Here is a 27,925-nt window from a genome sequence, read left to right as displayed (position 1 = left end):
CAAAGACTCTGCAGTACAAACGTCCTCACCCATGAAGAAATCAAGCTTTGGTGTGACATACAGATCATGGATTAAACCCACACCATACTGGTTTATGTAATGTAGCTAATGATTGTTTTAACCAACTGAGCCAGAATCCCATTTTAACACGAGTTTAGTTTTTAATTATTTTAATAAGGAATTTATGAAACAAGAGACACACAAGGAAAACAAAATGAGAGAACCCATCTTCTGACCTATTTTACACTACTTTAATACAGCACCAAGAATGCTCTGTGGGTCTACATCAATACAAATTGTATAAAATAATGGGTTTGTCCTTACACTGATATAGGAAATGGCAAACATTGAGCGAGCTATGCCAGTTTCAACCACCTGAAAACAATGAATGAATAATTTATCTCATTACAAATTTTTAAAAGCTACATTAGGAGCCAAACACAGATAGAATAAAAAAATAGTTTGCTAAAATGGATTTTTTGGGACTTCGAAATCTGGTTTGGTCGCGTATTCATACTGCTGCAGACTTCAGTTAAAACCATTTTGATTCTGATTGTTCTGTATAACTGGTCATTTTTATTATTTAAACTTGAATGTAATAAGATTAACCAGCAAACCATAAAAGCTCTTATGAAGGTGTACGTGGACGTAAAATATTCTACAAGTGTTTTCCAAACTGCTGCTGAGAGTAACTTGCTGCTTTGTCAGAAGCGTTGATGATCCATGGATCAGACAATTACATGGGATAGAAGAGCAGTCAGTACTGACCCCCAGTCTGCTGCTGGAATACATCAATCGTGTCCTCATCTTCCATCTCCAACTGCAACAACAAGACAACTGTTACAATGAGACGAGGCCTACCATCAATACAAGACACATCCGCTGTACTGTAGTGAGACTGGAAATCTTCCACTTCGCCTGTTCCTCAGCAGTGACAAATTTATATTTTATCTCCCCAGAAGCCCCCACACTATTCGGTATCATAGAATTATACAGCTCCAGGGATGAGGTTGTGTGAAGATTAAAAAGGTCAAAAGTTTGTTGTGACATGGAATCATGTACATGTTATAGTGCAAAGTGGTGATGTCACTGCAATGTGAGGGGTTGGAAAATCATAGCACTTTTTATGATCTGCAGTGAATGCAAATGCTTTTAGACTACTTCAAACAGGTGGAATTATTAGACTTCCAAGTGGGTAGAAAGTTTCTCTTTTGTCTCCCTTTTATTACCATCAAAACTGTGGACCAATGCATTTGTATAAGTCACCAGTGACCTCAGTATTTCAGCATTCAATGCAGTTATTGTCTGTAACACAAGATGTGTTACTTACAAGAGAACATGACTTTGCTGGATTATGTACAGCAGTCCCTAATGCACAGCAGTCCCTAATGCACACCTAATATGATGAAAATCACTTTCCCATAAGAAAACATGTAATAATAATTTTTACATTAAACAATCTATGGCTGCCTTGAATTTAACTGACCCAAAAATCATTTAACTAACTCGTGAACTCTGAATAACCCAAGAATTCTTCCTACTTAGCTCAAAACTACCATTTCCTGCTCCCCTCCAGGTTGCCTCCCCCCCGTTTCCCTCCCTCTTGTTGTTTCCTTCCCATGACCTTCCCTCTGACTTACCTCTTGCCGTTTCTCTCCACGTCCTGCCCACTTGCCATTCCCTCCCCTGTCCCTCCTCCTTTCCGCTTCCTTCCCCATCCCTCCCATTCACCACTTGCCTCCTCCACCCATCCCTCTTGACATTTCTATCTTGCCCCTCCTGCTCACTGGTTTCAGATGCGCATCAACAACATTACGTAAACTCCCAGCATTATGTCAAAGACCTCAGCCAAGTTATTCAAACACAATTTGCCTTTAACAAACCTATGCTGTCTTTCAGGGTCCAAACCATTCCAAATGTTAATTATTTTTGTCCAAGATCGTCGTGTCTAAACATTCCTCACCACTGTATGGCTGACTGGTTTGTAGTTGCCAGGTTTATCTCTTTCCCTTTATTTGAAGAGCAGTGTAACATTTCCAATCTTTCCTTTCCTTCAGTAACTTCTCTCACTCTCCTTCAGTAGTGAGGGATTTTATTGTCTCTACCTCAGTAATGATGGAACTTTATTTTCTCTCCCTCCCTCAATGGTTTTATTTGTTCTCTCTCTGATAGGTTCACGCCATGTTATCTGCCAGTTAGCATGAGACCATTCTTGTCAGTACAATCCAGTCAACAAACTTACTAAATTTTGTAGCACTGGATATACCTTTGCTCCACAGTCTATGAGTCTTAGAATCCATCTATTTCCCATAGGAGCTTCACACATAACTGTTCTTACTGTAGCCATAAAGTTACCTTACCCTAGGACTCCAATAAAACGCCACACAGTCTTGATTTACTTTTATCAGCCAATGGAAGAGTTCATTATTGTGCTCCTCAGACTTCCAGGACCAGTTGCTGTAGGCTAGTGTTCCAGAGATGGGCAATGGGGTAAAATTGACAGGACTATATGCTTGGACTGCACTTCACTAGTTACAGTGGTGGATGATTGATTTGATTTATTGTCACATGTACCGCAGTACAGTGAAAAGTGTTTTTCTGCGGCTGAGGAACGTACAGTACATACATAGTAGACACAAGAATAATCAACAGAGAACATTGACAAAACAGTGATTGGTTACAGTGCAGAACAAGGGGCCAAACAAAGCAAATACATGAGCAAGAGCAGCATAGGGCGTCGTGAATAGTGTTCTTACACTGAACAGAATTGGCATGTAGGAGTCAATTATCCATTCACCCTAAGGCAACACAGGTCATTACAGAACTATAGCGGTAAAGCTGTGATGGTATACAACTAAATTAAAGGGATTTATAATGAGGTTGGCCAATGTCTGGAAGTGAACTGCTGCCTGACCCAGGCCTAAATATTTATTTCACTGTGGGGCCTTATGCCAGGGCAAGGTCATACCTGTGCAGGTGTATCTGTTTCATTAATTGGCTGTCCGTCAAATCGGAATCTGATCTGTCGAATTGCCAAACCCTAGAAATAGAAAAATAGAAACAGCTGTGAGGCCAGAAATATGTGCAGAAATCAGCAGTTTTCGCATTCGACACTATTGTACACCATACATTAATAGTGGGCTCAGGGGACTCGAGTTTGAATCCCGATAGACAGTGAAATTTGAATTCAATAAAATTCTGGAATTATAAGTCTAATGATGACCATGAAACCATTGTTGATAAGTCATTAAAAACCCATTTGGTTCACTAATATCCTTTAGGAGAAGAAATATGTTGTTCTTACTGGGTCATGACTCGGGATCCACAGCAATGTGGTAGACTCTTAAGTGCACTCAGGGATGGGCAAACAAACAAATAAAAGATAGTGTGACAGAACATTGACGCCTGTCTGCTGCTCTCTCCACAAGGCAGTGCCCAATTTCACCTCTGTTACCTGCAGAAGATGATTCCCCACAAGGGTGTGGAGATTGTCTAAGAGGGAGAGCTACATGAGCTCTGTTGGCTCATTTCTCTGCAGAAGCTCATCGGCAGAGGCCTGCAAACAGGTCCATCATTCAGGTATTGCAAACAGTACATTTACAACAACAATCAGTTTAGCAAACGTGCCAAGAAACAATTTATTTTCCAAAAGTGAGCTAACTGGATTGCTTTTCATTTTATAAAAATGTCCTCCCTGAAAGAGATGTGGTTTGTCTGGGTCACAGCATCAAGACTTGTCAGCAGTGACCAATTCTCATGCACAAGTCCTTTGGTGAATATTGTGATTGCCATTCAAGTGAATCAGAATCAAGCTCCACCCTATCCAAAGCCTACACACAACTGTTGCTTGCACACAAGTCACTCTGGCAGTTATCTGGGGCAAAATCCCTGGTTGATTTCTCCCTGATCTAAGCCAGAAGCTGGAAAATATTTGTTTCAAATCCTGTCAAACTGAAAATCTTAAAACTCAGATTTTTCACTTAATTTATTATCGGAGGGCAGCACGGTGGCACAGTGTTTGCACTGCTGCCTCACAGCACTGAGGACCTGGGCCACTGTCCGTGTGGAGTTTGCCCATTCTCCCCATGTCTGCATGGGTCTCACCTCCACAACCCAAAAAGATGTGCAGGGTAGGTGAATTGGCCACGCAAAATTGCCCCTTAATTGAAACAAAAATTGGTTACTCTAAAATTTATTTAAAAAAATATTTTATTACCTCAACTAAAATTGGTTAACTTAGTAAAGATGGCGAAACTTGGATCCTCTTCCTAACATGTAGCTTAATATAACCCACAGGATATACTTTCCCAGAACCAACAGCAGTCATAGAGCTGGCTTTATTTATCTCACTGATTGGTCTACAACCCTCAATCAATAATAGAGTTTGATCACATGCTGTTTGGCACCATATTTAACAGGGTCTTTAGCACTGAGCCAGGGATAAGCTTAATACAACATTTTAAAAAGCTGTTCGGAGCACATACTGGATTTACTCATCCAATTTATGGATAAGGTTCACTATTCAGTGGTCATGGAATTCAGCAATCAGACCTGTTAATTGATACAAGCCTGCAAGATTTGTGCACTGCAACTCCAAGTTCCCATACCTGACGTTCACAGTATGCTTTCATCAGTTTGCTTAAAGGTGTATGCTTTTTGATTTTGAACTGCACAACGGAACCATCTTGGCCTGCCACCTTCAGGTTAATGTGGTCGTTTTCTGATTTCAGTACATCCTGTGGAGGTAATAAGGATGGATTTGAGCACATGCGGTATCACACAGGTAGAATTAGATAGATGACGCTTTCCAACTGGAAATTTATAACTAATTAGTGCGATTACTAATATATGAGATTACATTCATAAACTTTTGATTCATTGGGTAAAGCTCATCTATAACTAAATCAACTGGGGTGGCAATTCAAATACATTGATTCGGTCCAACCATTTCATTTCAACATTTCTTTTCCAATTAAGGGGAAATTAAGATACAAATCTTGTATCTGTTCTCCTCAACTACTCCCTCATCTGTTTCTATCTACAGTCCCTTTTTTTATAAACCTAAACTTCATAGAAAGTTACCCATTAGTCTGCATTGTTAGTAAAATGAAAAACATTTTAATACTGCAATCACAGAACTGCATTCAACCGATGGCACAGAAACATGCCATTTGGCTCAACTATTCTATACTGGCATTTATATGTTACACAAGCCACTGCTCTTGATTTAACTTAATCTAGCTTCTCCTTAAATGCATCAACGTTATTTACTTCATCTTCTCCATGTAGTATGGAGTACCATATCCTTACCACAATCTGGATAAACAAGTTTAACTGGAATCTTCCATTTGACTTATTAGCAACATCTTATATTTATGGCCCTCCCACGACTTAAATTATTTTCTCTGTACTGCTACACCGTAAAACTGTTCATAATCTCAAGGACTATTTAAAAAAATTTTTTAATAAGAGTACCCAATTCATTTTTTCCAATTAAGGGCAATTTAGAATGGCCAATCCACCTACCCTGCACATCTTTGGGTTGTGGGGATGAGACCCACGCAAACACGGGGAGAATGTGCAAACTCCACACGGACAGTGACGCAGGGCAAGGGTCGAACCTGGGACCTCGGCGCCATGAGGCAGCAGTGCTATCCACTGCACCACCGTGCTGCCCATCTCAAGGACTATAAGGTTCCCCCGGCCTTCTTGTATCTAGAGAAATGTCTGCTCAATTTTTCTTGAAGGTGCAATCTCTCAGTTTTGATGTCAGCCTTGTAAACCCAGATGATATAAATTGGCCTTTCTGACAATTGAATTCAATGTTAAATTTGAAAGAAATATACTCCAGTCTCAAACAAAACTAATTACCTAGGTATGAGGGGCGATTTGGCTATGGTAGATTGGTGAAAAGCTGGAACCTATTATTAATTTTAACAATGCACTTAGAATATCATAGTATGACCAAAGTCAACATGGTTATACAAAAAGGAAATTGTGTTTGACAAATTTATGAAGGGTTTTTTGAGGATGTAACTAGTAGAGTAGATAAAGGGGTACCTGTAGAGATGTAGAATAGTTGGATTGCAAAAAGACATTCGATAGGGTGCCATACAAAGGTAATAGACAAGATAAGGGCTCAGAGTTGGGGGTAACTTTTAGCATGAATAGTGGATTTGCTAAGACAGGAAGCAAAGAGGAGGGATTTTCATATTGGCAGACTGTGTCTAGTGGATGGCACATGGATTATTGTTTAGGTCTTCAGCTATTTATAATCCATATGAATGATTTAGGCAGATTCTGACAATTTTAAGAATACTCCTTTTTAAACCCTTTTTTCTCCATTTTTTTGTTTTGCTATTACAATCTTTGTCTAGGGACAATTAATAGGCCTGTGTCTTTAATGTGGACTTTTGTCTTTAATTCGAGCAGAAGCCTGGGCTGGCTTAAACTGAAGCTTGACCCGTGACCCTAAGGCAAAGCAGTCTGCATGACGCTGTCTGTAATTCCAACCAGCAGATTAGAGAGGGTCATGCTACCTTTAATTCAAACAATCAGATTCCAGAACGATTTGACTGACAGTGATGACTCAGATTGATGGACTTGGCTGGCATTAATGAGCTGGCTCAAAATGCTGGGTATTGTCGATACCCGGTGGGGATTGGTTCTGACTTCTCTGGAATATTTCCCTCGCCCCAGTAAGGCTGGGTTGTTTTCAGTTTCACTTTCCCTTTGATATGATAGATTCTCTCTAAAAGTCTGAGGGTATTTATCTCGCTCTAGAAAGTCTGGGCATAGTTTTCTTCAGACTGCAGAAAAGTAGTCAGTCCACAAGCTGCACGCAAGGGCACTGCAAACTCAAGTGTCTCTTTAGAAAGACATGATGTGCAGATGCCGGCGTTGGACTGGACCCCAGTCTTTCTTTTTTTATAAATTTAGAGTACCCAATTCATTTTTTCCAATTAAGGGGCAATTTAACGTGGCCAATCCACCTAGCCTGCACATCTTTGGCTTGTGGGGGTGAAACCCACGCAAACATGGGAAGAATGTGCAAACTCCACACAGACCGTGACCCAGAGCCAGGATCAAACCTGGGACCTCAGCGCCGTGAGGCAGCAGGGCTAACCCACTGTGCCACCCATGCTGCCCTGGACCCCAGTCTTTAGGAAGAGAGAAGCCTGCTTGCAAACCTGGAGCTGAAGGCTCTGTTTGATAAAAATTAAAGTGTCTCTCCAGGTGAGATCCTAGTACTGAGTACAGAATATATGTTTCTGCTGGAGGATTATCACCAACTGTACACCGTTGCTTCGATCATTCAGCACGCTGGGAGGAGAGCCTGCTGCAAACAATCCAACATCGAAAGCAAGGACTCACATATTTGTTTATCTTAATCATTATTATTTTCACCCTTTCCACCCGTGTGTGTGTTTGTTTGTCTTGTGCGCGCGCGCGTGCGCACGCGTGTGACAGTAGAGGCTGGGACAGTTAAAGGGGGGCAGTAGGTTAGCTTGCAGTTATTCCATTATAATTACTGCATATACGGCAGCACAGTGGAAAAAAATGAATTGGGTATTCTAAATTATTTTAAAAATTACTCCAGATTTCCTGTTCGTATCCGACAACCAGTAGAACAAGGGTGGGGGGGGGGGGGGGGGGGACACAGACGAACCACGGAACAAAAAGGAAAAGGAAAGGGGCAGGAGGTGGGGGAGGAAGGGAAGGGGGGGGGGAAGGAAGAGGGAGAAAGCTCACAAAAAAAAGAGACCGCGAGGTACAAGGCACAGAGCCGCAGGGGACGGGCCCAAGGGCAAATGGAAAACCAGATGAACAACAGAAAATACAATAAAATAATCACGTAGGTTAATACACACACGGTCTTCCGGCCACAGGCGGAGGGGAGACAAGTACGGGTAAATATTTTTAAAAAAAATTTAGAGTACCCAATTCATTTTTTCCAATTAAGGGGCAATTAGCATGGCCAATCCACCTAGCCTGCACATCTTTAGGATGTGGGGGTGAAACCCACGCAAACACTGGGAGAATGTACAAACTCCATATGGACAGTGACCCATGGCCGTGATCGAACCTGGGACCTCAGCGCCTTGAGGCAGCAATGCTAACCACGTGTAAATATGCGGAGTGATCTTAGTCGTTTTTTTCACTTTTGCTCTTTGGAATTTTAATTTCTCCTTGGTTGTTTATACTTGGTATTGTGTGCTGTTTTGCAACCTGTAACTTAACCGACAAACTGAAATGTGTAACATAAAATGTGAAAACCAACAAAATCATTTAAAAAATAATAATTACTGCATTTCATCTTTTTTTCTGTTACAAATAAACATTAATTGCGTTTCAACTTGCAAATCTAGTGTGTAAATTAATGGGCAGCCAAGATTTCGGGAATCTTATACAAATTATTGTGATTAATTCACTTGTGTTGGGACAACAGGGTCTGTGGGGCTGGAATTGACTGCACACTTGCCCACGGTGGTCTTAACACAATACAATTCTAGGTGGGGAATGTAAGCTGTGAGGAGGAAACAAAGAGGCTGCAAAAAGATACAGGCAGTTAAGCGAATAGGCAATAAGGTGGCAGATGGAGTATAATGTGGGGAAATGAGATTTTCATCTTAATTTTTTTTATAAATGTTTTTTATTGGGTTTTTGAACAAAGTATATTTACAGTTTTGTACACAGAATAAAATAGAGAGATATATCCTACATATAGATAAGAAAACAAAACTAATTTTTAAAAACTGGTAGGATATTGTGCACTAGTTCAACAACACCAACTCTATACAGTTAGCAGTATTTTTAACACATATGTAGGCACCTGTTTGTGCCGTGGGGGGGGGAGAGAGAGGGGGGGAGAGAGGGGGGGAGAGAGAGAGAGAGAGAGAGAGAGAGAGAGAGAGAAGAGAACTGGGGAGGTGCATATACATTTGGGTGCCGGAGAAACAATTATATTAGTTATGTCCAATACAGAGAGGGCAATACGAGCATGGATCTGGTGATGGTGTTATTATTCACCTTAATAGTAAGTGCAGAAAAGTAGAATTTTGAAAAAAGCGTGAAACCTGTTAATATTGAGGTTCGAAGAGAATTTGGTATACTTGTACAAGAAACTTGGAAATTTATCATGCAGGTATCGGAAGCAATTAGAAAGGCAAATGGCATGTTCTCCTTTATTGTAAGGAGATTGAAGTCTAACAATAAGGAAGTCTTGCTATAATTATTCAGGACTTTGAGGAGACTATACTTAAAATACTATGTGCAGTTTGGTCTCCAAAGTTAAGTAAGGTTATACTTTCATTGGAGGTTGTGCAGCTAAGTTAACTTGATTGGTCCCTGGGATGCAAATGCTTCCCATAATGAGGCTGAGCAAATTAAGCCTATATTCTTTGGAGTTCAGAAGAATGAGAGGTGATCTAATTGAAACATACGGGATTCTGAAGGGGCCTGACCAAGTAGACAGAAGTTGTTTCCGCTAGCTGGGGAATCTAGAACATGGGTACAGTCTCAGAATGAGAGGTTGAAGTTTTAGGACTGAGAAGAGAAAATTTTCACTCAAAGGGTTGTGAATCTTTGGAAGTTTCTATCTCCTGAGTCGTGGATGCTCCATTTTTGAGTATATTTAAGGCGGAGAGACAAATTTCTGCTCTTAGGAAATTAAGGCAAATGGGGCAGATAGGAAAATTTTATTCAGGTGGAAGATCAGCCAGGATTGTACCGAATGGTGGAGTAGGCTTGAGAGATATGATCAGCTCCTGCTCCTATTTCTTATGTTCTTTATTAGAACTCTAGCCTGGAGATAGAGGCAGAGATCTTATTACTACTGAGATCTCACAATGGCAGCAGTGTGAACTTTTCACCCAAGCTTGCAACAATTTAACAAGTATAGATTGTATTATTCCAAATTCAGGTTGAATCTACAGAGAGCTGTGTAACAATGGGGTGACTGACGGGTGCAGATGTCACTGTGCAACAATGGATCTGTCCAGTTTTAGTGAGCACTGCTGGGATCAATTGGCGATGATTAATTAAATGTCTCCGACAAGCATACTCCTTTAGTAGCATTTTCCCAGAAGCAGGTTAGTACACCCATACTAAGCCACCCACATGAAATAAATATACATTTTTTTATGACTTCATGTGAGTGATGCGAGTGTCACTGGCAAGACCAGTATTTATTGCCCATCCGAATTTCCCATGAGAAGGTTGTGGTGAGCTGTCTTTTTGAACTGCTACAGACCATGTGGTGTACGTACATCCACAATGCTATTAAAAGGAAAGGGGAACAGTGAAGAAAAGGTAATATACTGGGTGAATGAGGTGCAAATCAAGCAGGCTGCTTTGTCCTGTATGATGTTCTTTCATGTTGGAGCTACACTCAGCCAGGCAATCAAATATGTTCTATCACACTCCTGACATTGCCTTGCGCATTGTGCTGTTTCTCATCAAATCAAATTGGCTGAAAACTGGCCGTGTTTCTGGTGATCTCAGGAACAGGTAGAGATGGATCATTTACCCCATACTTCTGTCTGAAAGAACACATCACCCCCTTGGCTTTTACACTCACACGCTGGGATTCAGCAACATTTCAGAAGGCATGCTCATGGAGCCGCCTTCTTCCATTAGTTCTTCAATTATCTTCCACCATACTTGACAGTAGATTGTTTTTAAAAAATTTTTAGAGTACCCAATTCTTTTTTTTCCCAATTAAGGGGCAATCTAGCACGGCCAATCCGCCTACCCTGCACATCTTTGGGCTGTGGAGGAGGAGAATGTGCCAACTCCACACAGACAGTGACCCGGAGCCAGGATCGTTGATAGCAGATTGTTGATCTTATTACTTAGCTTGTCTATATGATGCTTCTTCTGCTGTTTAGCATGAATGGGGCTTTGTGTTGCAGTTTCACCAGTCTAGCACTTCATTTTCAGATGCACTTGGCATAATCTTTTACATTCCTCATTGTAAGAGGATTCGATCCCCCTACTCGATCAGGGATCAGTGTTGGGACCTCAAGTGGGTACAATCTATATTAATAACTTGGTTGAAGGGACCAACTGCATTGTAGCCAAATTTGCTAATGATACAAAGATAGGTAGGAAAGCAAGTTGTGAAGAGGTCAGAAAGAGTCTGCAAAGGGATATAGATAGGTTAAGGGAAGGCAGAAAATTAGCAGATGGAGTATAATGTGGGCAAGTGTGAGCAGGAAGAATAGAAAGGGATTTTATTTAAATGGAGACTGCAAAATGCTGCAGTAGAGGGGGATCTGGGTGTCCTTCTACATGAATCACAAAAAGTTAGCATGCAGATACAGCAATTGAATAAGAAAGGCAAATTAGAATGTTTGCCTTTACTGAAATTAGGATGGAGTATAAAAGCAGGGTGATCTTCCTCAAGCTTGCACTGCCATTCAATAAGATGATTGATTTGATTGTGCCACTTTCACTGTTGCCCACCCCCCAACCCATGACTCCCTTGTATATCAAAAATCTGTCTAACTCAGCCTTGAATATATTTAATAATCCGGCCCCTCTTCGGGGAGAAGAATTCCAAATATTAATAACCCTGTAAGGGAGGAAATTCCTCATCTCTGCCTTATATTGGAGACCGCTTATTTTGAAACTGTCACCTAGTTCTAGATTCCACCAAGAGGGGAATCATCACCTCAGCATCTACCCTGTCAATCTCCCGCAAGCCGTAATGTTTCAATAAGATCAGCTCTAGTTATTCTGAATTCCAATGAGTATCGGCCCAACTCATTCAACCTTTCTTCATAAGACAACTCCTGCATTCCAGGAATCAGCCTAATGAACCTTTCTCAACTGCTTCCAATGCAATTATATCTCTCTTCAAGTAAAGAGACCAAAACTGTACATAGTATTCGAGGTGCTGTCTCACCAATGCCCTCCAGACATAGCAAGACTTGCCTAATTTAATACTGCATTACTCTTGCCTCGGTGACCCCAGATAGCCATGGTTTTTGTCTTACTGTTGCTTGGAGTGTTTTGTTGGGCCATATCAAAGGATAGTTAAAGAGTTAACCATATTGCTGTAGGTCCGGAGTCACAAAAACGTCAGACCAGGTAAGGAATCCACATTGCCTTCGCAAAAGGACATTAGTGAACTAGCAGGATTTGTAAGATCACCATAAACATTCACTCCCTCCACCACCACCACCACACCACACAGGGGCAGCAGTGTGTACCATCTATAAGATTCTCACCAAGACTTCTTCAACAACACCTTCCAAACCATTGACCTCTACTACCCAGAAGAACAAGGGCAACAGTTGCATGGGGACAGCACCACCTGCAAGTTTTCCTCCAAGCCTTACACCATCCTGATTTGGAACTGTACCTTCACTGTTCCTGGGTCAAACTCCCTCTCTAACAGCGCCGTGGTGTACTTACACCACATGTGCTGTGGCGGTTCAAGAAAGAGGCTCACCACCACCTTCTCAAATGCAGTTAGGGGTGGTCAATAAATGTTAACCTTTCCAGTGATGATCACATCCCCTTTGCAGATACGTGGTTTTTATTCCAGGTTTTGTTTTACTAACTGAATTTAAGTTCCCCAGCTGAGTGGTAAGATTTGCGTTCATGTCTCTGGACCATTAATCCAGGCTTTCAGATTATGAGTCCAGTAATATTACCACTATATTACTGCACACAGACAATAATTGAAGGGCACCTGTTAATGCATCTACAGCAGCGTGCCACACAATATTAAAAGGCTAGTACTTTTAAAGCTATACTCCTCCAACTTGTTTTCTTGCAACACATACAGCATTTACAGTAAATCAATTACAAGAAAAACAATATTTTAGCCAAATCTGGTAATTAACTTCTTTAGTAACTCGAAGACTCAACATTGTTTTCTTGTCAAGCTATCACTGGACCTTAGTTCCATTACAGCTGGTCAGAAATTATGATTGAGAACTAGTGAACATTATAATAGAATGACAGCAACTGAAGTTCAATTCAATAACATTCCAATCAACAATGACTTGCATTAATATAACATCCACAACATATTGAAACCTACAACAATGCTGGGAATTAAGCTAATTATAATGTTCAGGGACATTTTCTAATTCTTTCATGGAATGTGAACATTACTGGCAAGGCCAGCATTGTTGCTTATCCATAATTGCCCTTGAAAAGGTAACCCAATATTGGACATTTTACCTCAGTATTACCAGATAGAAAACATGCATACAAATTAGGAGGAGTATGCTACTGGCCCTTCAAGCCTGCTCCACCATTCAATAAGATTATGGCTAAATCTTTTTGTTTTATACATTTAGAGTACCCAATTCTTTTTTTCCAATTAAGGGGCAATTTAGCATGGCCAATCCACCTACCCTCCACATCTTTAGGTTGTGGGGGTGAGACCCACACAGACATGGGGAGAACGTGCAAACTTCACAGGGACAGTGACCCGAGGCCGGAATCGAACCCGGGTCCTCTGAGCCGTGATGTAGCAGTGCTAACCACTGCGCCACCCAAGATTATGGTTAAATCTGATTGTAACCTCAACTCAACATTCCCACCTGCCTTCAATAACCTTTTACTCTCTTGCTCATCAAGAATCTATCTACCTCTGCCGTAAAATATTCATGGGCTGTTTCCATTACCTTTTGAGGAAGAGTTCCAAAGATTCTCAACTCCCAGAGAAAAGATTTCTCATCTATCCTAAATGGGCGACACCTTATTTTTAAACAGTGGCTCCTAGTACTAGATCCTCCCACAAAAGGAACATCTTTTTCCCATCCACCATTGTCAAGACCCCTCAAGATGTTGTATGTTTCAATCAAGTTGCTTTTTACTCTTCTAAAACTCCAGCAGCTACAACCGAACCTGTCCAATCTTTCCTGATAAGACCTGCCCAATCGAGGTATTAGTTTATTAAACTTCACTGAACTGCTTCCAGTGCATTTAGATCCTTTCTTAAATAAGGATACCAATACTCTACAGAATATTCTACATGGTGCCTCATCAATGTCCTGTAGAATATGTTTTTGCCATGTTTCAAACCCAGCATCTTTTGCGTTTAAAGCGAACATGATAACCATTACGGACTTTTGCATTCCCTTGCAATAAATGATAACATTCTATGAGCTTTCCTAATTACTGGTTTTACCTGTATGCTAACCTTTTGCAATTCGTGCACTAGGACCCTTTGATCCACTGCATCTCAGAGCCCAGCAATCTCTCACCATTTAGTTATGATTCTTTTACATTTTTCTTACCAAAATGAACAATTTCCCACATTACACTCCCATTTGCCAGATTTTTATCCACTCACTTAACCTATCTATGGACCTTTGCAGTTCATTTGTATGTACCTAATGGGATCTTTGTGAACAGTGCATAGAAAAGACCACACTGAACACATTGCAATGACCAGAACCTACAAGTTAAAAAAAATATTTTATTGAAATTTTGCAGTTGATAAGTTCGAAACAAAAATGATCAATTACCCCTTTTAGTGTACAATACTCATTTCCATTGATAATTGGGACAACCATGGACCGTCCCAATTTAATGAATCTTCTGAAGGTAGATGATAATTACAGGCAGAAGTGAAAAAGGGATGGTTCAACTGGTGAAAACTGTGTTACTGAGCCAGTCATAGAAGACTCCATAGTGAGTTCTCATTCAATAATCAATTAACTTCTGTCAACTTAAATACCATTGCACCATTTGTAATGACTATTTTGACATGTCTAATGTTTCTTGGATTGTATTGAAGCATCTGAGTGTAACATCATCCAAGTAGAAACTTGAATGTTATTGCACTGTGATGGCCATTTTGAAATGTGTGTAATGCTCTTTCAAATATTTTACAAATAAAGTACATTTGTGGGAAAGAAAATAGCTGCTGTTTGCCAGGGTAGAGGATAACGTCACATTTTATTTTTTCCGCCATGTTCTTGTTCACTGACCCCATGTTAATCTATAAGCCCCCACCCAGTCCTAATTTAGTGCAATAGCCACTTGTAGGGCATCTTGCTTTTTTGAAAAACAAAATACACAACATCCACTGGTTCCCCTATCGACCTTACAAGTTACATCCTCAGAAAACTCTAACAGATTGTCAAACACAATTTCCCATTCGTAAAAGTGTGTTGACTCTACTTAAAAATATTAAGCTTTTTAAAAGTTTCTTGTTGGGGCGGCACAGTAGCACACAGGTTAACACTGTTGCGTTACAACATCAGGGACCCGGGTTCGATTCCTGGCTTGGGTCTGCGTGGGTTTCCTCCGGGTGCTCCGGTTTCCTCCCACAAGTCCCGAAAGACCTGCTTGTTAGGTGAATTGGACATTCTGAATTCTCCCTCACTGTATCCGAACAGGTGCCGTAGTGTGGCGACTGGGGATTTTCACAGTAACTTCATTGCAGTATAGTGTAAGCCTACTTGTGACACTAATAAAGATTATTACCACATCCATAATAATAGATTCTAGCATTTTGCCTATGCCTGATGTCATCTTCTTTCTTAAATAAGTGAGATTATGTTTGCTACCTTCCAATCTTTTGGAACTGTTCCAGAATCTAAGGTATTCTGGAAGAGCTAGACTAGTCTTATCTAGGCTGGATGAAACCCATGAAACTCCTCTATGCATTCATCCAGAGCTAGTTTTCAAAAGCCCGGTCAAATAGATAGATTTGAGTGGGACATTCGGCATAAGCTACTCCTCCGATCACAGGCACTTGCTATGTGGAAGATAACAATTTGTGATCATCGGTACAGCGCATTTGGGGGTCTGGAGAGCCCAGAAGCGGCAGTGTGAGGCTGAAGGCGAGGCCCAAGGAGCCGGGGGCAGTTGGGGAAGGGCAAGGGTCCAGGTGCAGGGGAGATGAGGGCCCAGGTTTGGGAGAAAAGATCCTGTGGGGGCAGGTGGGAAAGTATAATTTCAAGTATAAGGTTGTGCCAAAACCTATCTTTCCAAACTTTGCTGATCAGCCCCTTGAGTGAGAAAACATTTGAAATGTGGCCCCCAGGCGAATAGGTTGGACAATCCTGATCTAAACCAATGCTCTCACTATTGCTGTAGCTAATACTTTTAAACATTAAGATGCAGGTCATCAGTTCAATAGAATATGCCACAATTAAGTTCTGTTATTTTCTTCATTTAGTCCTAACAACTCAGTTGAAGGCGATTTGGCTCAGAGTCCACGTTTCAGTACATTTCTTCAAGTCCCACTTTCTCGTTAGACCCTTGATTCTCCATTATTTCTGGAATTTGGGGCAGCATGGTGGCACAGTGGTTAGCATTGCTGCCTCACGGCGCCGAGGTCCCAGGTTCAACCCCGGCTCTGTGTGGAGTTTGCACATTCTCCCCGTGTTTGCGTGGTCTCGCCCCCACAATCCAAAGATGTATAAATTAGGTGCATTGGCCACTCTAAATTGTCTCTTAATTGGAAACAATGAATTAGGTACTCTAAATTTATTTATTTTTTAAATTCTGGAATTTGAGCCCACTACCATGAAATTGATACAAAGTATTTGAAAACATAAAAAATAGGAACAGAGTTGACAATATGGCCCATCAAACCTATTCAGTCATTCAATATGATCTTGGTTGATTGTTAATACCTGCATTATAGTTTTTCCTGACTATCTCTGGCGGGTCCACATTTATTTTCACTATTCCCTTCCTATTTAAAGGCAAAATGTGTCTAACAAACTTGAGTACGTTCTTTAATGAATGATAATGTGGTTGATGTTAAACTTTTATTTATTTTTTAAAAATGTAATTCAATTTTTCCAATTAAGAGGCAATTTAGTGTGGCCAATCCACCTACCCTGCATGTCTTTTGGGCTGTGGGGGTGAGACCCACGCAGACACGGGGAGAAAGTGCAAACTCCACACTGACAGTGACCCGGGGCCAGGATCGAACCAGGGTCATCAGCACCATGAGGCAGCACTGCTGACCACTGCGCCACAGTGCCGCCCTCTGTTGGACTTTTACACAATGTCAATAAAGTGCTACCTAATAGACTTGTTAATAAAATCAAAGCAGTGGAATTAAAGGGGCAGTGTCATCATGTATATGAAGTTGACTAAAACACCGAAAGCAGAAATTAATGGTAAAGGTTATTTTTCAGGCTGGAGGGCAATTTCCAATCGTACCCCTGAAAGGTTGGTGTGGGACTGCTGCTCTTTTTAATCTATATTAATGGCCTAGACTTGGGTACAAAAGTTTCAAAGTCTGCGGACGACAAAAAATTTGGAAATGAAACAAAGAGCAAGGAGCAAATTAACAAATTTCAGGAGCCAAACAAGTGAAACAGTCAGACACATGGAAGATTAATTTGAATGCTGAGACTGTAAAGTGATGCATTTTGGTCAGAAGAATAGGAGAAGCAATATGAACTAAATGGTCACATTTTAAGGGATTGCAGGAACAAGAGCCCTGGAGTTGGAGGTGGCAGGGCAAGTTGCCAAAGCTGTTAAAAAAGCATACAAGATGCTGGGCTTCATAAGCAGAGACACAGAGCGTAAAAGCAAAGAGGATATGCTAAACCTAATGCTAACAACAGTCGGGTCTCAGCTGGAGTATTGCATCCAATTGTGAAAAGTTTTGGTCTCTTTACCTAAGGAAAGATAGACTGACATTGGAGGCAGTCTAGAGAAGGTTCACTCGATTGATCCCGAGTATGGATATTCCTATGAGGAGAGGTTCAGTTGGTTGGGTCTGTACTCATTGACGTTTACAAGACCTTACTGAGACATATAGGATTCTCAGGGGGCTTGACAGAATAGATGCTGAGAGTTTGTTTCCCCTTGTGGGAGGGTCTAGGACCCGAGGGCATAATCTCAGAGTAAGGGTCGCCCATTTAAGACAGAGATGAGGAGGAATTTCTTTTCTCAGAGGATAGTAAATCTGTGGAATTCTTTACCACAGAAGGTTTAGAGGCTGGGTTGTTAAATACGTTCAAGGCTGAGACAGACATTTTTAATCAGTAAGGGAATCATGGGTTATGGGGAAAAGGCAGGAAATTGAAGTTGAGGATTATATAAAAACAGCCATGATCTCATTGCATGGTGGAGCAGACTCAATGGGCCAAATGGCTTACTTCTGCTCCTATGTCTAATGGTCTTAATTCTGAGCACCACCCTATAAGGACATGAAAGCATTGGACAAGGTAGAGATTTACTGAAATAGCACCATGAATGAGGAAATTCAGTTATGTGGAGAGATTAACTAATTGTTCTCCTTAGAGCAGAGAATGGTAAGAGGAAATTTGACAGTGTTCAGTGCTATAAGAAATTTTCATAACAATGAATCAGAAAAAACTATTTCTACCAGCAGGACTACCAATGACCAGAGGGCACAGATTTTAATATAAGTGCTAAAAAGAACAAGAGGGAAGCAATGGGATTTTTGTTTACACAGTTGAGATTTTAAATTTATAAAGAAAAAAAAAATCAGAGTACCCAGTTCTTCTTTTACAATTAAGGGGCAATTTAGCATGGCCATCTTTGGGTAGTGGGGGTGAGACCCACGCAGACACGGGGAGAAGGTGGAAACTCCACACGACCAATGACCCGGGATCGAACCTGGGTCCTTGGCGCCATGAGGGGGCAGTGCTAACCAATGCACCATTGTGCCACCCTACACAGTAGAATCTTTGTGATCTGAAACTCACTGCCTGAAAGTAGTGCTGGAAGCAGATTTAATAGGGGATTAGAGTTATTAGAAAGGTAAAGATTTCTCTGGAGAAAGAGCAAAGGAGTAGAACTTATCGGATAGCTCTTTCAAAGAGCCAGGAACGATGGGCCTAATAGCTTTCTTCTGTGTTGCAAGATCCTGCAATGCTTTATCGTGTCTTCAGGGCAACCCAGCCTATTACTTATATAAACAGGAAATGCTGGATAAACTCAGCAGGTCTGGCAGGATCTGTGGAGAGAAACAGTGCTAACGCTTTGGATCTAAATGATCCTTCTACAGAACTCCAATGTATTACTTATTATGTAGATAAACAAAGCAGCCCATTTGCATTCAGCAACATCACAAAAAGCAGAGATGCATTGGAAACCTCTTTGAAGTGTCCTGGAAAGTTTCCCTCAGCAGAAGCTTATTAACATCTCATTTTGAAGATGAAACCTTAATATTGCAGCACTCTTGTCATTAGTGTTCACTGGTGTTCGTGTGCATGTATTTTGAACCTGCAACTTGCCAACTCAAAGAATATCTGAATCAAGTTGACACTTGAGGTACTTTTACATATCTTACAGAAGCCACAGAATAGGGGCAGACCATTCAGACGAATTGATCCATGCCAGTGTTTATATTCCATACAAGCCTCCTCCCACCATTCTTCACATAACCCTATCAATTCATACTACTCCTTTTGCCCCCACTTGTATATCTATCGTCCCTTTAAATGCAAGTATGCCTTTCAATTCAACCTGTCGGTGAGGTCTCATGCTCAACATTCTAACTGCTCTTCTCTCAGTAAAGTAGTTTCTTCTGAATTGTCTAATGGATTTATTAATAACTATCTTGTATTTAACCTCTCTCCAAGAAGTTGAACCATTTTCTGCTCCATCAAATCCTGTCATAATTTAAAGACACTTGTCATCTCTCAGTCTTCTAGTTTATTTTATTCAAAGGATGTGGGCATTGCTGGCTAGGCCAGCATTTTACTGCCGATCTCTAATTGCCCTCTGTTGCTTGCTTGAACCACTGCAGTCCATGTAGTGTACATAAACCCACAGTGCTATTAGGAAGGCTGTTTCAGGATTTTGACCCAGGAACAGTGAAGGAGAGGTGATGGAGATCCAAGTCACGATGATGTGTGGCTTGGAGGGGAATGTGCAGTTGATGTTAATTAGGGGAAAAATTAGGGATAGTATTCGATCCAAGGAAGTAGCATATAAATTGTCCAAGAGAAACAACAGGCCTGAGGATTGGGATCTGTTTAGAATTCAGCAAAGAAGGACCAAGGGATTGACTAAGAAGTGGAAAATAGAGTATGAAAGTAAGCTTGCAGGGAACATAAAAACTGAGTAAAAGTTTCAACAGGTACGTGAAGAAAAAAAGATTGGTGAAGATAAATGTAAGTTCCTTAGGACTGACGTACGAGGAGAGATTGAATCGGTGAGGATTGTATTCGTTGGAGTTCAGAAGAATGAGGGGGGAGGTGGGATCTCATAGAAACCTATAAAATTCTACCAGTTCTGGACAGCGTAGATGCAGGATGTTCCTGATGGTGGGTGTGTGCAGAACCAGAGGGCACAGTCTGAGGATATGGGGTAGACCATTTAGGACAGAGATGAGGAGAAATTTCTTCATCCAGAGAGTTACCAACCTGTGGAATTCGTTACCACTGGAAGTAGCTGAGTCCAAACCATTGTATGGTTTCAAGAAACAATTAGATATGGCACTTAGGGTGAAGGGGATCAAAGAATATGTGGGAAAACGGGACTAAGCTATGGAGCTGGATGATCAGCCATGATCATAATGAATGGCGGAATGGACTTGATGGGCCGAATGGCCTCCTCCTGCTCCTATTTTTTTCTATGTTGTCAGGTATCTGCTGCCTTTGTCCTCCAAGATGGTAGAGGTCAAGGGTTTGGAGCGTGCTGTCGAAGGAGCCTTGGTGAGTTCCTCTCAGTTCCTGTATGGTACAAACTACGGCCACTGAGCCTGGAGGGTGTAGATGTTGAAGGTGGTGGATGGGTGTGTTGTCTTGGATGGTGTCAAGCTTTTTGAATGTTGCAAGAGCACCCATCCAGGCAAGTGGAGAGTATTCCATCACAGTCCTGACTTGTGCCTTTTAGATGATGAACAGGCTTTAGGGAAGTCAGGTGGTGAATTACTTTCCGCAGAATTCCCAACCTCTGAACTATCCTTGTAGCATTTATATAGATAGTCCAATTCAGTTTCTGGTCATTAGTAACCCCAGGATATTGATGGTGGGAGATTCAGCTCTGGTAATGCCACAATGTCATGGGGAGATGGTTAGATTCTCTCTTGTTGGAGGTGGGCATTGCTTGTTATTTATGTGGCATGAATTTTACTTGCCACTTATCAGCCCAAGTCTGAATATTATCCAGGTCTCGCTTCATACGGGCAGACTACTTCAGTATCTGAAGAGTCGTGAAATTTGCTGAACATTGTGCAATTGGCGGCGAACATCCTCATTTCTGACCTTATGATGGAAGGAAGGTCACTGATGTAGCTGAAGATGGTTGGGTCTAGGATACTACCTTGAAGAACTCCTGCAGCAATGTCCCAGGACGGAGAACAACCACAACCATCTTCCTTTGTTATTTTTAAAAATAAATTTAGAGTACCAAATCTTTTTTTTCCCAATTAGGGGGCAATTTAGCGTGGCCAATCCACCTACACTGCACATCTTTTGGGTCATGGGGGTGAAACCGACGCAGACATGGGGAGAATGTGAAAACTCCACACAGACTGACCCGGGGCCGGGATCGAACCTGGGTCCTCAGCAGCGTAGGCAGCAGCGCTAACCACTGCTCCATTGTGCCACGCACACCATCTTCCTTTGTGTTGGGTACGGTTCCAACCAAATGATATCAAATGACAAGTCGCTCCTTTCTCTACCTATCCAATACAATATCTGAAATCAATTTAAATGAACCATAAATTCTGATAACAAGGTTGATCCTTGCATTTATCAGCATCAGTGAATTGGATCCTAAACTCAGCGAAGTTAAAAAAAAAACAGTACTGAACAGTTAATTTGTTTAAAATCAAATATCCTACTTTGGCAGTTTACCTCTCCCCTATTTTCTCACATTTCTTTTTGTCCCGATTCCTCCAATGTCTTCTCATCTAAAAAAACATTATTTTGCCAATTTTACTGTCTTACATTATCCACTGATAATGTTTTATATTGAACAGTTTTCTATTAAACAGTTTGCAGGTTATTTAGCACTGTAACTCCGTGTGATTGGCTATTTCTCCTCCCCTTTTTCATGTTTCTGACTTGACCAAAATGCTCAATTATCATTCAATTTTCAGTTCTGCTGGCTGCAGTGACAGCACAACTCCAGCCAGAATGGAAATGAGTGGATACATTAAATCTTGATTTTATGCACCATCTTTTACATTTAACCTTCCTCCAATCACTGCACTTCGTGGGGAGAATTAATCCTGCCTTCAACGGGAAATTTTGCTGTTGTTTTGGTCATGAGTTTTGTTTGCTTTAGTCCGTACAGATTCTACTTAAAGAACTTTGCCGAATAAATAGTTTGCTGTAAACAGACAGCTTATTGGTTTCCTGCAAGTCACACCCAGCTTCCATTCTGTGGTTTCATATTTCCAGCATTTATAACATTTAAAAAATCTTTTTGTTCTGATCCTGCTCAACAATTCACCCTTTTGATGGCACTGTTAAGTAGGAAATGGTGCATCATCCAAGTAGATGTGCACCGTGACATTATGGGGGAATGGGAGTCTCCAAGTAGAGCCTGATCCTGACCTCACCCTTTCTTTACTCAGGTTGATGAAAGTGTGAAATTCAATACCATATCAAATGATAAATCATTCCCCTCTCCAGCTATCCAATACAATATCTGAAGTCAATTTAAATAAACCATAAATTACGATCCACAAGTTTGATCTTTGCATATATCAACAACAGCTAAATGGATCCTAAGCTCAGCGAGGTAACAAAACAGTACTTAACAGTTAATTTGTTTAAATTCAAATATCCTACTTTGGCACTTTACCTCTCCCCTATTTTCTCACATTTCTTTCTGTCCAGATTTTTCTAATGTTTTCTCATCCTTTAAAAACTCAGATGAATATCATATGTTGAGAATGTGCCATTAGATGGAGAGGGGTGTAGCATACGCGCTGGCACAGATCAAATGACTGGTTTCTGTGCTGTAAATTCCATGCAAAATACGCAGCACTCACAGCAGAAGTTACTAGATGGCCACCAGGGTTGTTCAGTTTTTTTTAAATTTAGAGTACCCAATTCATTTTTTCCAATTAAGGGGCATTTTCTTTTAGCATGGCTACCTACCCTGCACATCTTTAGGTTGTGGGGGCGAACCCCACACAAACACGGGGAGAATGTGCAAATTCCGCACAGACAGTGACCCAGAGCCAGGATCGAACCTGGGACCCTGGCGCCGTGAGGCAGCAGTGCTACCCACTGCGTCACCATGCTGCCTGGGTTGTTCAGTTTTGCCTCCCTAAACTATAAGCACCAAAACTATTTGGAACATATCCAAAATAAAAACAGAATTGCACAGACTGGGGTCTAATCTGGGAATTTAGTCTTTATGGTTCAGCCCCTACAGAATAGACTCCCAGCAGGAAAGGTCTGAGCAGCATATTTCAAATGCAGACACAATCAGTGAAATTAGGTACAGAATTTACACAATACGTTTGCATGCACCCTCCAGGTTTCACTCACCCCTATAATCATTTGTCTACCAAAAGGTAACATTACAAAATCCAAGACACATGATAACATCACAGCACTACAGTATCTATGAAATCTGTTCAACACCAGCCAACAATTTCAGAATCCCTCTCACTTGACTCAAACCAGCAGGCAGTTGTAGAGTCAGACTACTTCCTGTACTAACTCGTCTAAACTCAGAAGCATTTGCATATTTTTACATTTGCCTGTACATCTGCACCCTACACCACACAAATATGTAAGCAACGTTCAATGTTAAAGAGAAAACACAAATACCGAGTGTGTGTGTGTGTGTCCGTCCGAAAAACACAAATTGGCCAGCCACAAGGAAGATGTGTTAAATAAAGAAATCTCACTCAGGCCAGCCAGGTAAATCTTACACTAGGGGAGGTGACCCCCAACAATTACTTTTACAAAAACTTCCTAAAATGTATAGCTTATAAATCACACCTCGATTTCTTGAAGGCTATCATTCTAGTTCCAATGCCACAGACACCAATCTCCCTCTGATACTTTACACAATTGGCTAATGTCTGAACCAAGGGAGTGAGTATTAGCAGGCTATTTGTGCGGATGAGGGGTGGCATTCATAGTTGAGCCCAATCCAATCTCCTTTACAGAAGGGATGACTGCAGAGAATTCAGATCTGGAAAAAGACAAATTTCCTGCTCCCTAGCTAAAGAGCACTGGGTCCAATTGTAGGACCTCAACTGGAACTACACAGCCTATAGATTAAGCTTGAGAAACTGTACCCTAAGGCATATGACTCAGTTATGGACAAATTGCAGCCTGCCTACAACTTTAACATAAACAGTGGATAAACAACTCCCATGGTGCTAGAGTTACTACAACACCACCAGCAAACCAAAACTACCAGCAACACAATTGGGTTTCCACCCATGATCTATATCTTCATTTTGGTAGCGTGTACGGATGTCTTCCTACCCCCACCTCTCACAAAAGGCAGTCGGCATCTCATCTGCAATCATGTTGAAAATCTGAATTTTGACTTCTGTAATCACATTATGTTTTACAACGTGGAGCTTTCTCCCCCCCCCCCCCCCCCAGGGCCGTGTACCAAAGCCTTGCATTTACATGTTGCAGAGAGACTTTACACGACCACTGGATGCCCCAATGTGGTTTATAATCAATTAAGCACTTTAAGTGTAGTCACTGATGTAATGTCTGAAAATGGACTGCCAACCTGCACACAGCAAGCTTCCACAAACAACAATGTGATAGCAGACAGAATCTGTTTTTGAGATGTTGAGGATAAACATTGGCAAGGAGGCTGTGGGGATAACTCCTGTTTTTCTTCAAGATAGTGCCATGGGATATTTGGATCTTTTACATCCACTTGAGAGGGCAGAGGTGCAGATGATAAATTCACACAAAGCATTGGCTTTTTATATATATCCCGCTACAGCCTGGCCAATATAACTGGGCCATTAAATCTACCAGGCTTGTCCAGCCAGGGTATTCTGGACCACTGCAGCCAGATGGAGATGATGAATATAAATGCGGCAGAGAGGAAGGGCTTGAGATCCTCTCACCTCGGGCCCGGAGTTTGGGCCTCTCCAGGTGCCAGGGTTGGCCAGGCCGGCCCCAGCCTGGAGAATGCAACCGGTGAAACCCGGCCTCAGGCCTTAGGCCTGGGCGCGGGCCGCTCCGAATATGGCGGCAAAATTTCAAACGGGGCCTCGGGGAAGGAGGGAAGCGGCCTCGGTCCGAGCAACAACACGGCAGTATCGGGGCGCGGGGGGGGAAGGGAGAATGGGAAAGCGGCGGGAGGATAGCTGCTGTCCCCGGACCCGGCACACGCTGCCGGTTACCTTAGGCTTCTCGTCCGCCATTGTGTCTTCTCGCCCGCGTCTCCTCGGCACAAAGAGACAGAGAGAAGGAGCAGGAGAATCGGGGAGGGGAGGCGAGCGCGCGCCCCAGCCCCTCGCGGGGGCGCGCACGTCGCACGGCGGGGGGGGGGCGCCCGGCGGGACTCGCGTGCTCGCCCCCGCGGGTTGCCCGTTCCCAGGCTGATTGGCGGGCGGGGCGGAGAGAAGGGCGGGGCCAGGGCCCGTGCGCGCGCCGGCGAAAATTGCACCTGACCACTGGGCGCCCACAATGATTACGTCAGCGGCTGCGTGTGCACGAGTGGAGGGGTGGGGAGATGATGCGAGGCGTGGGAAAGGATGAAGAGGGTGGAGGGGATGATGAGGGTGGAGGGGATGGGGAGGGAGGAAGAGGGTGGAGGGGATGGGGAAGGGATGAAGAGGGTGGAGGGGATGGGGAAGGATGAAGAGGGTGGAGGGGATGGATGAAGAGGGTGGAGGGGATGGGGAAGGATGAAGAGGGTGGAGGGGATGGGGAAGGATGAAGAGGGTGGAGGGGATGAAGAGGGTGGAGGGGATGGGGAGGGATGAAGGGTGGAGGGGATGGGGAGGGATGAAGAGTGGAGGGGATGGGGAAGGATGAAGACGGTGGGGAGGGTTGAAGCGGGTGGGAGGGATGAAGAGTGGAGGGGATGGGGAAGGATGAAGACGGTGGGGAGGGTTGAAGCGGGTGGGAGGGATGAAGAGGGTGGAAGGGATGAAGAGGGTGGAAGGGATGAAGAGGGTGGAAGGGATGAGGGTAGACGGGTTGGGGAGGGATGATGAGGGTGGAGGGGATAGGGAGGGATTTAGAGGGTGGAGGGGATGCGGATGAAGAGGGTGGAGGGGATGGGGAGGGATGAAGGGTGGAGGGGATGGGGAGGGATGAAGAGTGGAGGGGATGGGGAAGGATGAAGACGGTGGGGAGGGTTGAAGCGGGTGGGAGGGATGAAGAGTGGAGGGGATGGGGAAGGATGAAGACGGTGGGGAGGGTTGAAGCGGGTGGGAGGGATGAAGAGGGTGGAAGGGATGAAGAGGGTGGAAGGGATGAAGAGGGTGGAAGGGATGAGGGTAGACGGGTTGGGGAGGGATGATGAGGGTGGAGGGGATAGGGAGGGATTTAGAGGGTGGAGGGGATGCGGATGAAGAGGGTGGAGGGGATGGGGAGGGATGAAGAGGGTGGAGGGGTTGGGAAGGTTTTGTAAGGGCCACGAAGAATCCAGCACGAGTTTAAGGATACAAAGTAATAACATTTATTTACAATAACATATATATATTTTTGTGAGGCCCACGAAGAATCCAGCACGAGTTTTAAGGATACAAAGTATTAACATATATATCAGCAGCAACTTCCCTTGCTGCACACTCCTTCCTGCTGGTTCCTAAACTGGCCAGCTTTATTTATACTAAGAGTTTACTAATGGTTTCTCCGCCCCCCTCATTGGGGAAACTCATACTCCCACAGGATTGTGGGATTGTCATTAGTCCCCAGCCAATGGTAAGCAGGCAGGTTATAACATCCCCCCCCCCCCCCCCCGCCCCCAAGGTCCAAGGAATCCATCAAAGACCCTGGCGAAGGAGGGCGTCGGACTCGTTTTGCCGCAGGCCGGACACCATCTGCACGCGGCACTGGATCAGGCGGCGTGTAACGAGACGGAGACCGGCGCTTCCGTGATGAACGGCGCAACGGTTGTACATCCACGGCCCGTGGACCCGAGGATTCCCCCTCTGATGCATCCTGTGTCTCCATCTCGGAGTCAGAGACTGCTGCCTCTGTCATGTCAGCGTCTCTATCTCCATTCGGTTCTGTAACGACCTGCGCAGGCTTTGAGTGAGGCACCAGTGGAAGATTGTGAGGACTACCTTCCCTGGTCTCTGTGGCTGTAGAAATGAGCTCCGGGGGCGGGGAATCTTTTGAGGGGATAGTCTTCTGGACCGAACGTGGTCTACATGTTTGCGCTGGAGACGACCCTGGGCTTGCACCTGGTAAGATATAGGGCCCGTTTGGCGAAAGATTACGCCAGGAACCCACTGGGCACCACCAGCAAAACTCCGAACGAACACTGGGTCACCGGGCGCAAACTACCGAATCGGCCGATGCCGAGAAAATCCCTGTCCCTGCCGTTCTTGTGTGCGGCGTACTTTTGCGCCAATGTCCGCGAAAACCATACTAAGGCGGGTGCGAAGTCTCCGGCCCATTAGGAGTTCTGCGGGAGCTACCCCAGTCACCGCATGGGGGGGTGGTCCTATACGTAAACAAAAAGCGAGCCAGTCTCGTGTCCATTGATCCGGAAGACTGCTTCTTTAGGCCTCTTTTGAAGTCTGCACTGCGCGCTCTGCCAACCCATTTGAAGCCGGGTGGTAAGGGGCAGTGCGGATATGGCGTATGCCGTTCATCTTCGTGAACTCCTCACTCGTGAATGGAGTGCCGTTATCCGTGACCTGCACCTCGGGGAGGCCATGCGTACTAAACGACAAACGCATCTTTTCAATTGTTGCGCAGGACGTTGTCCCCTGCATCTTATGCACCTCTAGCCGTTTAGACTGGGCATCAATTAATAGAAGGAACATGGATCCTTGAAAAGGGCCTGCGAAATCTGCATGCAAGCGTGCCCAAGGCCGCCCTGG

At 43.1% G+C, this 27,925-nt stretch overlaps 1 protein-coding gene across 1 annotated transcript; it reads right to left on the bottom strand.

Annotated features, from left to right (window-relative positions):
* Positions 1-153: 153 nt before the first annotated feature.
* On the bottom strand, positions 154-25,426 carry LOC140395451 (small ubiquitin-related modifier 3). Its single transcript, XM_072483220.1, has 4 exons — positions 25,265-25,426; positions 4,608-4,736; positions 2,969-3,040; positions 154-820 (listed from the first exon to the last, which is right to left on the bottom strand). Exons 1-4 carry the CDS (start codon positions 25,283-25,285, stop codon positions 758-760), a joined length of 285 nt encoding a protein of 94 aa, XP_072339321.1. The 5' UTR covers positions 25,286-25,426; the 3' UTR covers positions 154-757.
* Positions 25,427-27,925: the final 2,499 nt, after the last annotated feature.

Source organism: Scyliorhinus torazame, chromosome 18, assembly GCF_047496885.1.
Source record: "Scyliorhinus torazame isolate Kashiwa2021f chromosome 18, sScyTor2.1, whole genome shotgun sequence".
Classification (NCBI taxonomy): Eukaryota; Metazoa; Chordata; class Chondrichthyes; order Carcharhiniformes; family Scyliorhinidae; genus Scyliorhinus; species Scyliorhinus torazame.
This window is presented reverse-complemented; position numbering and strand designations above follow the sequence as displayed.

Coding starts and splice junctions, on each gene's coding strand:
- LOC140395451 (XM_072483220.1), bottom strand. CDS start 25,285: ATGGCGGACGAGAAGCCTAAG. Junction 4,737..25,264: donor TGGCGGACGAGAAGCCTAAG/GTAACCGGCAGC, acceptor TTACCTCCACAG/GATGTACTGAAATCAGAAAA. Junction 3,041..4,607: donor AAGCATACTGTGAACGTCAG/GTATGGGAACTT, acceptor TTCTATTTCTAG/GGTTTGGCAATTCGACAGAT.